Source organism: Melitaea cinxia, chromosome 8 (assembly GCF_905220565.1).
Source record: "Melitaea cinxia chromosome 8, ilMelCinx1.1, whole genome shotgun sequence".
NCBI lineage: Eukaryota > Metazoa > Arthropoda > Insecta > Lepidoptera > Nymphalidae > Melitaea > Melitaea cinxia.
Window position 1 is genome coordinate 5,222,057 of NC_059401.1, and position 13,910 is coordinate 5,235,966.

Below are 13,910 nucleotides of genomic sequence, written 5' to 3' on the forward strand. Positions count from 1 at the left end.
GTCAAATAAATCCGCATAATACGATATGCTTGAATAAACATATAAGTAATAAACATTGGCGAACCAGTCTAGTCTTTATCAGAGAATTTTATAAATAATTCTTTGTTTTTACAACAAGGGAACTCGCGTAACTTCACTTGTATATTTTTGTGATATTTTAAAGTCTATATGTAATATTTTACAGTAAAAATTATAGGCAAAAGAAAAAGTCATCTTACCTGAAGTAATCCAACCAAGAAGTTTTCATAGCTGGTTTGGTCGAACCTCTTTCTGACGATGCCAACCGATCTTCTGCAGTTCGAGCAACCTTCCCTACGTTTAAGGGTTGCGTTCTGAAATATAAGAGAATTTTTTTTAGTTACTTCTTAATCTATACTATCTAGCTTATATCCATAGCCTCATATTTTTCTTTTAACAACTTAAAAGCCCAAAAGTGTATTAGGGTTATGAATGTCTATATTTACTGTTAACAGTAACTACTATAAGCCATTAGTAAAAAAATTAAACTTTTAAGAAAAAGCTCTAACAAATATATCATTTTCTAATACTTATGTTTATAGTATGTGTCTATAATTATAGAAATACCATTATTACAAAAGAAAAAACATAAAAAGACTCACATAGTCTTCCAAAAGTTTGTCAATATTGGCGTTATTACAGAGTCCAGCGACTGAGCAGACGGCGTCAGGGTTCATTTGTGAAGCTAATGTCTCGACTAACTCCGGGACAAAGTCGTCTGCGAGCTTGATGCACTCCTTTGTCACTAACTTGATAGGGATTAACTTGCACTCGCCTTCGAATACTTCCTTTAGTTCTTCCTGTTGCAAAATATTTTTTATCGTTAGAAAAAAAAGTTAGTTAAAGAATAAATACAAAATAGCTTACTACGAATATTTTCAGAAAAGTGAAGTGAAAAGTGAAATTAAGTTTAGGGTGACATCGCCCTATAGCTTAGGGATATCAATTAGACATACTCATTTTGGTAAACGCCTTTTGCTTTTCTAATTAAATTTAAATGAAAACATTTTAACTCAAAATCGGGTTTTATTGACATATCTATCAAAATACTCCTTGAAGAAAATATAAATACATTTATTAAATTAAACTATATTTACTTATTGATAAAATTCTTAGTTATCTATGACCCGTAAAAAGTTAAGTGGAATTTGACAGTTTCGTTTGAACACAAAAAACACAAAAAAGAAGCAATGTTTCATTTTGACCTATTACAGCTTAATCTATTTTTTAACGACTCCAAAAAAGGAGGAGAGATTTATATAGATAGAGATACATAACTTTTCATAGGGTGTACCAATTTTGATGACTTCCTTTTCCTAAACTGTTGTTCTTTTTACTTATATAATGAATTATCTAAAACGTACTACAACTGATAATTTTGACTGAAGTTTAAACTTTAATAAGAATGAACTCTTTCAAAATATCGCTGCACACGTTTTGACTTTAACACACTAATCAATAGTATTGTTGATTACTTCAAAAACAATTTGACTTAAATTGCTAAATTTGTCATCATTTCGAATTATTGATTTCTTTCTTTATTTATACGAATGTAATCTGATATGCAGATATTTAAACACCCTACAACACGTCAGTAAAATGATATAATTTAATTATATACCTGTTCTATAAATGTCGTCATCCACGCGGCAAGCTACGATAATTTATTTAGTTAAATAATATCTAATTTATTTAAGTCCCTTTAATTGTTTTTTTATTTATTTACTTGATTATCATGAAATTTTACTCAATGTATTGTAATATGCAGCTAGATAAATTAATTTAATCAATATTTCTGTTATGAAACTAATTCACGCGTAAAGATCACAGCCAAATTCCATTAGCAGTTATAAAATTATAAAATGTTATTTAGCAATCCAAATATAAAATAAAATTTGAATCTGAACTTAGATAGGTGTATATGTATATTTTAAATCGGATTCTTCAGTTCTTGCATCATCTAGTGATTCATCTTTAGCAATAGAATAACTATAACCATCATAATACCGTAGTTATTTTATACAATCCACTATTATAAGAAATTAAATGGACACTGTATACTCTTATCGGTCATTGCTTTGTAAAATAATGATAATTAAATAATTTATAATTAAATGACCTATAGATTAAAAAACAAAATAAACGTTGTTTATATAGTAAATTGTCTCGTGTTTATTTCATTATTTATTATAAGAAGCTGCATATAATTGACAAATGTAGTCTAAAACGTTTCATGAATTGCATATTAAATGATGCAATACTAATGAGATTTTAATATTTCACCTACATTATAAAAGAATCTGTGTTATTATGACATTATGACACGTAATTAATTGTTATAGTTGTGTACCGTGGCAATAAAATTTAATTTTTTTTTTGTTGTTCCTACCTCATAACTTTTTACTAGGTGTATTGATTTTGAAGATTCCTATTTTAATTGAAAGCTGTTGCCTAACACGTGGTCCCATTCGAGTTTTTGTACCATCTCTAATAATGCCTATTCATTGAATATTTATTCACCTAACTAACGTTATATTACTTATTGATGAAAGTTGAAGTTGTTTTTTTTTTGTGAGCAAGTAATATAATATAGATTTAGATTCCTCCCGTGACCATGGTTGCTGTAAAGTATCCGAAACGTCGGGAATCAAAAGTTAACAATAAACCGCGATAAAATCCGAAAAAAGTGTTTTATTAAATGAGTAAAATTCGCGTAAACATTAGAAAACAATATAGATTTAGATATGAAAAACACACCTGTGTTTCATTGCTTTGGAGCTGGTCACGGGCCTGGGTGACCATATCTTTGCAGATCTTGCAGATGCCGTCGTTGTCTTCTGGGAAGGTCATTTTCGACCACACGCGTTGGACGCAGTGGTGCGTCGCGCCGCATTCTCGACCCGTGCTATGAAGATATAATACTTTGATTTATTGATTGAGCATTGGGCGTATTTACCTTAGATTCAAAAGGTTTATAGGGCGGTGTAAGCCGAGCATGAGTAGAATGCTTTTGCTTTTACCCGTCAATTTGTACGGCGGCCAACTTTATAGGCCCAGGGTACTGAATTTTAAAATACGCCACTGGTTGATATCAGTCTGTAACATCCAACTACTTGGCATAAGCTTCTTTCTCAATACAGGAGAAAGGCTGGAGCTTTATTCACCACAATGCTAAACGGGTTGGCGGATGTATTCTCTACCAAGAAGGCTATAGGCTATATAACATCACGCTTCGATCAATAGGAGCTGAGTATTAATAAGAAATGTTGCAAAAACGGGAAAAAATGTCTTTTTTGAGAGCTTCCGTTGCGTGCGCTGCGTAATCATCATTACAGCCTATACAGTCCACTGCTGGACATAGGCCTCCACAAGTTTACGCCAAAAATAACGTGAACTCATGTGTTTTGCCCATAGTCACCACGCTGGGCAGGCGGGTTGGTGACCGCAGTACTGGCTTTGTCGCACCGAAGACGCTGCTGCCCGTCTTCGGCCTGTGTATTTCAAAGCCAGCAGTTGGATGGTTATCCCGCCGCCGGTCGGCTTTTTAAGTTCCAAGGTGGTAGTGAAACTGTGATATCCCTTAGTCGCCTCTTACGACACCCACGGGAAGAGAGGGGGTGGCTAAATTCTTTAGTACCGTAGCCACACAGTACGTATAACCTTTTTTATGGTAATCAAATTTTTGTAAAACAATGCATTATTTGTGTAGAAGGTAGTTTTATAAACATGATATAAGAACTTATCCAAATAAATACGTTCATCACAAATCTTTTTTTTAACAAAATTGTCCTTCAAATTATTTGATTTCAATGAACATCTTAGAAAATATCATAGTTTTAAAATAAATCTGCAAGGAATTAATAATCACAAAAATATTACAAGGTGATTTTATTGCAGTGTTATTAGCCAGGCATATGAATCCTTACTAATGAAAAATTATTCATCAACAAGGGAATTTTTTAAGATAAACTTGTCTTTTATACAATTTAATTTGGTCACATAATTTAAAATATATGTACAATGAAATGAAACGACGCTGTGTCGCGCTGCACACATTTTACCCGAGTTGCACAGTACCTAATAGTTTAAAAATATTTTAATCTGTTTTTATTCAAATTAACGCGGTTGAAACAAATAGTACGAAAAAAAAAACTGACAGATCGCAACGGACAAAAAAGTACAAGGTTAGTTGAAGCAATCTGCGACAATTGCTATGCAATTTTAAGATATTGAGAAAAATATTTCAATATTACTAAATATATTTTTTAAAAACAATATAATATTCATTTTTGACTAGTTTGCATCTATATTTATTCTTACAAAGCATCCAATGATAATTAAACGAACACTCAACAATTTGCAGTAGTCCAAAGTTCAACCGGTCATTTAGTCAATACATGCAAAATAGAGATACTTCGGAAAAACGAAGTATGGGCTATTACGAGAGTATTTATTTCGGTATCTTGCAAAGCATTCTGAAAAAGAAATTAAATTGCGGATTTCCATCTAACTTAAATTCTGGTGTGTACATTTTATCTTGACAAACTTACTTAAATTATTACTAAATAAAAAATTCTAGTGAAATTGTAACGAAGTCGAAATTAATTTATGTTACAATAAAAAACCATAAAAAGGGTTAATTATTATGGTAAATTGTCGTGTCAGGTAAATAAGAATATAGTATTCAGTGGCGTAGCGTGGGGGATGTCGGGGAGGCCCCTGGGCGGCATACAATTGACAAAAAAATAAAATCCAAATCTCGTCCGTAATGTAACATACACAAAAATTACAATAATTATAATTGAGAGCCTCCATTATTGAACTGAATGAAAATTGTGCTTGCAGTGAGCGTGTTAAATTAATTTGTTAAAAAAATAAGTCACTTGATAGGCGCGGTAAAAAACCACGTTACGTCACTGACAAGTACATATTGAGTTTCAATTATTTGCTTACAAAATTTAATTTCCGTCGTAACAGCAAAACCAAATATTGATTAAAACAAACAATATTGACTAACCGTGTCGAATGGAATTTACTCAGTTATTAGAATAGGAGGAAGTTTCACGACTGTTACGAGTCAATATTATTGTGATCGACTTACATTAATAGAAAAGGGATATGTCTTTGTTTGTTGTTCTTTGTCTAAATGATCCAGTAGCCCATTACAGGTCAATTTTCTTAACAATCATTATATTAGTATAGATTCTTTGTATGTAACTAAATAAATATATAATCATACAATAACATGTTCCATACAAAAAGATGAGTAAGCCTGAACACTAGATCATACGATTGTTTAAGGTTACAATACAAATATAATAAGGTGAGGCGGAAAATAATATCCATAGCCGCTTTTACCTTAACTTGTTTACCATAAGTTGACTCATTTATAATTATGAGATATTTATGTATAATATTCTATTATTATTATTATTCGAACTGACATACAACGAATACATATAGCAAAATATAGGAAAATATTATCCTCAATATGTATAATTATTTAAATAACTCAATAATTATTATACAAACTTGATTGCACATATAATTTGGTCTTGTTAGGTAGGTACCTTTTTATCTTTATGTATGTATTTTTATACATACATATATACATGACAGTCCTATACTAAACTTATCGATATAACACTAACTAAATTATTACTATGTCTTAACTTGATACTCCTAGATATCGTTAGGTACTTAAATTGTGAAACTCTTAAATAAAGTAGGCAATAGATTTAACCATAAAACTAATTCCCATTTTCAAATATTTACAGCTAGGTAGGCACGATGTAAGATTTGATAATGTAGTAAGATACATAAGGGCAAAAAAAAAAACTCATACAAAAATATTATTTGTATGTACCATTCAAACATTGTATGATACTTCAATAAAGTAATGTATGTAACAGTTAGTCTGTAAATTGTAGGAAATTGAGTTGGTTTTTAAGTCTCAATGTTCGTTTCATTTTTCACTACAATTTATGCTAAAAGATCTTTCCTCGCTAAAAGAACGAAAGAGATATGTATATGGTGTCAAGGATAAGAAAAAAACGAAGCCAAAGCAAAAACAACACACAACAAGTGAACTCAATATGATGATTGGGTCACTGATAATGAAGTAAGAATGAGATGAGAAATCAAATTGAAAATAGGGTTAGGATATTTTTTTCCACGCGAAACGACGTGATCTATTACACCTATCAACTCTTGAACTACTTGAAGGACGCACTTAGGAATCTAGCATTTAATAAAGTTAGCTAAACCGATTTCACACATATATATATAAACTCAATTTGTATGACTCTTTTAAAATAAATAAAATTGCACCACTGATTTATGTAGATAAAACGTTATATTACGACTATTTAGACTCCAAAGAGTGTCAGACGAACGTGAACGAACAATAAAGATATATTTAAATGTTTGTCTAAATGTAAATTTAAAAAAAAAAAAAAAAAATTGTAAACTATTTGACACATGTTAACTAATTATTTTTTTTTTTTTTTACAATCAGGTACAAAAAACAAAGTAATAAAATCAAGGTAAAGATTTATAACACTCAGCTAGTATTTAAAACTATACTATTTCAAACTTTTTTTGAACTATTAAAACTTCTAGCAATATAAATAACATTAAGATAGAAAAAATTATTCATAATTTACCTGAAGTTACTGCACCAGTATGAGGGTCCCCAAGTACATTTCGATGCTCCCAAGAGTTTATCTATAACAAATATTTTTTATTGGATCATTTTAATTAATTAATATTCGTATGCTTAATTAATGATCGAAACATTATTTTAATATCGAAGTGATAAAAATCATTTCTTTGTCATGTTTATATATATTATCTATGGTTGGATGTAGGCATAAAAAATACAGACATCACGTAAATAATATAAAACGTATCGATTGTGTCATTTCTACAGTAAAACCTCGTGTTAATTTCATATTATATATTAATTTTGTCAAATATTTTATTATATTATACATAATTCAGATATTTTAAAACAAAATTGTTATTTTAAAATTAGTCTTTAGTGAACGGATTATATAAATAAATAATTTAATGTTTTTTTTTTTTTTTTTATTGATGCAAGCAATTTGGTCCATCAAGCCCCATTATATAACATTGTTATATTTTAGTTACAAATTTAAGTTTAAAAATTAATCACGATTAATTCTGTAACACCCCTCAGCTGGGCATAGGCCTCTTTCTCCATTTAGAAGGTTTTTGCGCATAATTATAAAGCAAGTGTGTACTTACTACGAGTACCTATATGAAAATGCAACAAAATGCATCTTTAATTACATTTTTCATTTATAATACGGTATAAATTATATTTTAGATATTAAAAAGACAAATTAAACTTACGTTTTTGTTTGCCCGGTTCTTCTGCTTTCTTTTTCTGTTAAAACAAACAAACATATTAATTTAAAGATATTTAACGATAGTTTCGTCGTAATCACATTGTCGCTATGAATATAAATATTTTAGTCGATAGAAGTATTGAAGAGATTATAAAAACTTAGATTGGATTATAAATACTAAATAAAATAACTGAATATAACATTAAATTTCTATTTCACTTCATTAAGTAATCTTTTTTGGAAAAAAAAAATGTTGAATATGTTAAAAAATACATTAATAAAAACAAGGATATTGATATTTTGATGTCTTTATTGTTTAGCTGCTTTTTTATCTTATATTTTATGTATTTATGTTATGAAACGATATATTAGATGAATGTTCGCTGACTTCAAAAAATTATCGTGATAAGCGCAAATGTACTTAATGTTATATAGTTATGTAATTCAATAAACGATACGTTTATATAAATCTTCCAACACGTTTTAACTAGTAAACAAGTTATATGTTTAACGACTTGTTCTGCTTAGCTACTTTCAATGAAATTAATTGACCTTTTCGTACAGATTTTATATTACATTTAGTTAATATAAATAAAATATGAAATTTATATGTTTACAATCATATATTACCTACGCAAAAAGACTGTATCAAACGTTTTTACAGAAAACCTACTAAAATATCCACCATAGTAAAATTCCAAAACCCATTATTAACAACTTTTTTCTTTAGTAATTATTTTTGTGGTTATATTCAGGGACATGATCACTTAACACCATTTAACCCCTCTACTCATTTCCCGACCATTAAATAAAAAACCTAAACGCCCAATTGGTCTGGACCAATGACCAGCTGCGTTGTAAAATCTAATTTGTTAGTTGTGTTGCGCTATCAAGTGCTATTTTAATTTGTCTTGCAAACTCATTAAGCATCTCATCGTCATTGAAGGAAAGCATCAAAAAGGAATCAAAATACTTTGAAAGGAAAACATTCCTTATTAATAGTAAAGTGAGCCTTTGCTAAGCAGAATTTATATTATAGTGTAGTATAAATAGATATATCTATAAAGATCGAACAAAATAACCTATTTTTTCTATATTTTAGCAACTTACGTTAAGAAGATGATCGAGTTTCGCATTATTACACATGCCAATAATCTGACACATTGTTTCTGCAGAGGTCTTGGATTGTAAGACATGCATGAGGTAGCTGTCGAGCACTGCGGTGTTCGCCTTGCACATAGCGGTTATAGGCGGAGAGTGGATATCGCTGCAAGCTGACTTCACTCTGGTCGCTAGGTATTCCTAATGGAGATAGATTTTAATATTATACACCAATACCACCATACAAGACAACTTCATAATTGTTTCAATCTAATGGATAGAAATATTAAATTATATTTTTTAAAATTAAATTATATATTTTTTTTTTAGAAGTACATCTAACATTAAAAATATTGAATAAATAAAAGAAGGGGTGCGAGATAAATTAAATTGTAAAGTGTTTGTTGAAATAAAATTTAAAGTACCTATATTAATGTCTTTTTCGTAATTTTTGACGAATTGGCAAATTAGAGATTTGTTACGAGTAATCTACTACTACTCTTTGAAATCTAATAGGACTTAATAGGTCATAAAATCATTCTAATTGTATTTTTCCTCCAATATAATTCACAAAAAAAAAACAAAAATAAAAACAATAAAATTGGTATAGTTATATACTGGTTATAGGTATTTCATTTACTATTAATGCATAATTTTTTATGAAGGGTTACTTGTGCGATGTAGGGCTTACAGAAACAAAGAGCAGATTATCCTTTACAAAAACTATATCCTGGCGGACTACTTTTAAGAATTATTTAAGCATTTGACTTTTTTGTATTATTAAAACGTCTGCAGTCATTAGTGCTAAAGATATTTAGAAATGCCAATGAATTACAAATATATATTTTGTGTCATTTATAAATAATAACAAAGGAGTTATCATAATTTTAATACACAGGAAACGTACGATTTTGTTATCATCAGTGATTACCAAGTTGGTTTGAAAAAACATTTGAAATAATATTTACTTTGAGGGTTAAACTTTTATCACTCGGACGAAATAAAAACATTTATTTCATCAAAACTGTCAATATTTTCTGTTTAGATATCAAGAAATTTGTGCAGCTATATTCATTGCCAAGTTAGCTATTAATTTGATTCAATTTATATAATTTGCCTAGAGTCTAGGCGACTCGCTTTTTGAGGTTGACGTCACCTGCTTCTAGGGAACTAGTACTCGTAGAATATGTTATTAAAAGGAATTTTTAAAATCAAGTTCAGTAGACTCCAAGATAAGCTTGTTGAAACAAACACTTCCGTATACACAAGATTGGGGTTTCAGAAAACTCGAGTTACCAAAAAACAGAACTTCCTATATTTAAAAAACGAACATGTTCGAAATTAAACGGTTTGTACCCAAAACGAATCTTTTTTAAATATAGGAATCGGCTGTGAGCGAGTATAAACAATTACAAAAAAATGTACTAGGGCATCATAACGCTTCAGCCTGTAATATCCCACTACTGGGCATAGGCCTCTTTCCCCATGTAGGAGAAGGATTAGAGCTTAATCCACCACGCTGCTCCAATGCGGGTTGGCGGATATATTCCCCACTATGAGTAACGATCGCTATCAGGTGTACATGATAACAACCGGGACCGACGGCTTAACGTGCTCTCCGAGGCACGGTGGGGAGACCCACTAGGACTGCACAAACACTCAGACCTCGGCAAACACCTGTATGGCTGATACAAATGTTTGTCATGTGCGGGGATCGAACCCGCAACCGCCAGCACAACAGGTACAATCCATGGCTGTAACCGTTGCGCCAACTCGGTGTCAGCATAAGGCATGGGGCATCATAAGATTAAAGATATGAGTAAAACTAAAAACAAATTAAAAAGGGATTTCATTTCGGATATTTAGGACAGTAGTGACTAATAATAACAAGTTAGCGTTTTTCCTTATCTATTCCAAATTATTAAAAGTAACGCGTATATTATGCTTTACCTCATTTATCAAGTCTTTGACATCTTTCAACTTTCTGAAAAGATGTACAATATTGTTGGACACATCGTTGTATTTGATTTCGACTTGTTGCTGTTCCCATACTGTGCCAATGCAGTGTTGCACCGCTCCGCAGTCGGATGCATGCCTATGATTCATTTATGATTCATTAATTCAAAGAAATGGCACATGATTAAGTGTAAAATGAATATTATTTATTTACTTTTTTAAATTATATTTTCACTACAAATTGTTTAGCAAATATATACCAAAGTAATCATTATAGTATAAAATTTTATAAAAACGATTAAAATGGCTTTTATTTATGCAAGTATTGAAATAAATATTAGTTAACTGACTATGAACCAAAGTTCCCCAGACATGTATCAATGTACCCCTATATAATATAGTACAACAAACGTTTTAAATATTATTACATATTAAAGATTTATATACACTCACTTTAAGCTTTCACACCAATATTCAGGTCCTTTTGAACATTCTTTTGGAATTTGTCGGGCTGCTGATAAACCTGTAGGAGTAAGGAAAGGTAGGAATGTTATAAAAAGGTAGGAATATACTTGACTAAAAATCCCTAATGTACTAAATAAATCGCCACTATTTAATCTAAACCCTTAACTCTTGTCTTATTAGCAGACACAACATACAGTCTTTTAGTCATCCTTGCATTTTTTATGCATCACTAAATTTTGTTTATCTTCTTGTGTTTTATAAATGCGCTTTAGATCAGCATTGCTAAACCATATATCCATAACTTTATAATATAAATAAAATACAATAAGAGCCAGTTTCACAGCTGCAGATGGTTTGTTACAAATAAACTTTAGCGGCAGGAGGTAGAATAGACCATTAGGGCCTGTTTTTCCTCAATTAATAAACTACAACTTTTAAATTAATATTTGTGAATAGAAATATATCATACATACATTGGAAATTATCTGTTACATACCGTCGTCTATCAATTAGCATTATCCACAATTGTTGAAACGGGCCCTTAATGTTTTATATGTAGATGAATAAAACTATCAACAGCTTATAATTTGTTCTAAGACTATTAAATAAAACTCGTTTACAATTTAAATAGTAGTAACTCACTAATCGACTATATTTTAATATATGATTTTGAATGTAGTTTTAGTTCTACTATATTTTCAGATACATGCAAAAAGAAATTAAGCAAGCAGTTCCATAAAATAATTAAGTATATGAAAATATAAAAGGTCATCACATACATTATCAGGATGACACGTTAATAACATTGTAAACAAAGTTAAAATAGTGAAGTCGGAGATAAAGCTGGGTAACTAACCCAATAAACAGTGTGACAAAGATATTTGTATATTATAATTTAAAAGCCTACAAAAACAACATTATTTATGAAATCAACACCTATTCATAAACGGAACTAACGTTTTTATAATCAATATTAATATATTCAATTGAGGAATATGTTGTCTCGTTAATATAGTTCCAATGACACAAAACTATGTATTCCAATAATAAAATGTATTATAATGCTTTGTGGTTAGGAGCCTTTAAATGTGTAATAATGCTGTCTATAATACATTTTAAATACTCTTATAGGATGTAATCCTATTTAATACAGAACTTAAAAATGAAAAATAGCTTCCTATATTGTATAATGAAAAAATCTGTAGAGCTATGTGTTTTGATTTGTCAATTCTATTACTTGTTTTGATTAAAGACAAAAAGCCCTTTTGTAATAACAACAAAAATAAAAACTGCTAGGTCTCACAGATATAATAAAAGCTTAAAAGCATTCACAATAATTTTACTGTTAAATTATGCTCCAACCAGCTCTTTACAATTGTCATTTTACAATTATTATTTTATAACTCGAACCCCTTGTTTGTATCAATTGCAGGAAGTTCAATATTGTGACAAATGCTAAGTAGTTACCGAGTATCTCCGTTGGGTGAATCATTTTACTACATTATAGATATATATTGATGTATACACAGCTGATTGTATGAAAAAAAAATTATTTGTTTTTACACAATAATTGACCTTCAGACAAAAACATATAATTTTGTGACCTTGTATTTATTAATGTATTTTAAACATTAATATTTAATACTGTAGTGTATCATGGTACACTTTCATTTAAAAATAGATAAAACTTATACTGTAGTTCCAGCACAATATATAACATAGTCTTTAAAGTTACTAATATATTTTGATAACACTTTAGATTAAGACCCATCGAATAAAAAAAATTTAACCTAACCTATCTTAACTCAAAATTTGACCATTTATCGGCATAATTTCGTTACACAATTAATTCGACGGGTGTTAATCTAAACACTAGCCTATATTTTTTTTGTAACAAAGCAAGATTTGGTCAGTAATCTACGATAAGTTACAAGTACATACCTATTTTTAACTAATGAATATTGAAACACTTTTAAAACTGAATAATGAATATGATGTCTGTATATATACTTTTTTACTATTTCTACTCTTGTAAAATTTGATAATTTATGGCAATTATTAGTTTTATTTACATAGTTTAGTACGTATGATATTTTATTTACATTATGAAAAAAAAAACCTTTTATAAAAAATGAAGTATAAATATTTTGTTGAGAATAAATTTCTCCTTTTAAAATAATAAAACAATAACTTAATTTACCATAATCCTGTTAATTGCATTATGTTCTTGACGAAACGGAACAAAAACTACTGTTGTTTATTATAGTTTCTGGTTTAGTATTGTATTGTATTGGATTGCGTTAGTTTCTCAGAATAACACGAAATGTTTTTTTGCAAGGACAGAGGACAATAAAATCAACATGTAATTATTGCGTGCAAAAATACTTACTTGTACAACAAAATAATGATATAGAGAGGAGACAAACAGCTAGCGTGTTTGTCATCTTGAACGCTTTTAATTTAGTTTATAATGTCCACTTTCGATCTCTGTCGTAATAAGACTAACGAAGTAACAAAACAATACACCGAATAATTTTCACTTTGTTTCGTGCGAAGTTTATTGCGTATTGATTCGATTTGATAAACAAATGTCAAGTCACGGAGCACAGATAATAAATATTTAAATATGTTGTGAGTAGTAATAATAATAGACCGGAAATAATTTTTCTACTTAAACAAGGACATAATAATTTACATTGTAATATATTTTTAGAATTACTTTAAACCAGTATTGTCCTTAAGCTTTTTTATTTATATGATTTTATAATACAAATATTTCTTTATACTTTACAATGTTACGTAGTAGATGGCAGTAAAAACGTAAAGATAGAAGTGCCGTGTTAAAAAATTATGAATTTTATAGTCTTTTAGCTACTCGACAGAAGATGTCGCTAATAGTATCAAATATTTCACTTTATTACTTACAATTCGACTCGAGCGGTTTTACCAACTTTGGCTTGATAGGTTTTTACTCAGATTATTTGTGTTATAGCAAGA

General features: G+C 29.5%; 1 protein-coding gene across 1 annotated transcript in view; it reads right to left on the bottom strand.

Moving 5' to 3' along the window:
- LOC123656095 overlaps positions 1–13,512 on the bottom strand; it is a 28,798-nt gene extending 15,286 nt beyond the window's left edge. The window contains exons 1-9 of the mRNA XM_045591819.1: positions 13,303–13,512; positions 10,902–10,971; positions 10,443–10,587; positions 8,502–8,693; positions 7,396–7,429; positions 6,684–6,744; positions 2,776–2,923; positions 621–818; positions 219–332 (exon numbers count right to left, since the gene is read on the bottom strand). Coding sequence (XP_045447775.1) covers positions 219–332; positions 621–818; positions 2,776–2,923; positions 6,684–6,744; positions 7,396–7,429; positions 8,502–8,693; positions 10,443–10,587; positions 10,902–10,971; positions 13,303–13,357 — 1,017 coding nt within the window. The 5' untranslated portion in view covers positions 13,358–13,512. The remainder of the gene's footprint in view (positions 1–218; positions 333–620; positions 819–2,775; positions 2,924–6,683; positions 6,745–7,395; positions 7,430–8,501; positions 8,694–10,442; positions 10,588–10,901; positions 10,972–13,302) is intronic.
- Positions 13,513–13,910: the final 398 nt, after the last annotated feature.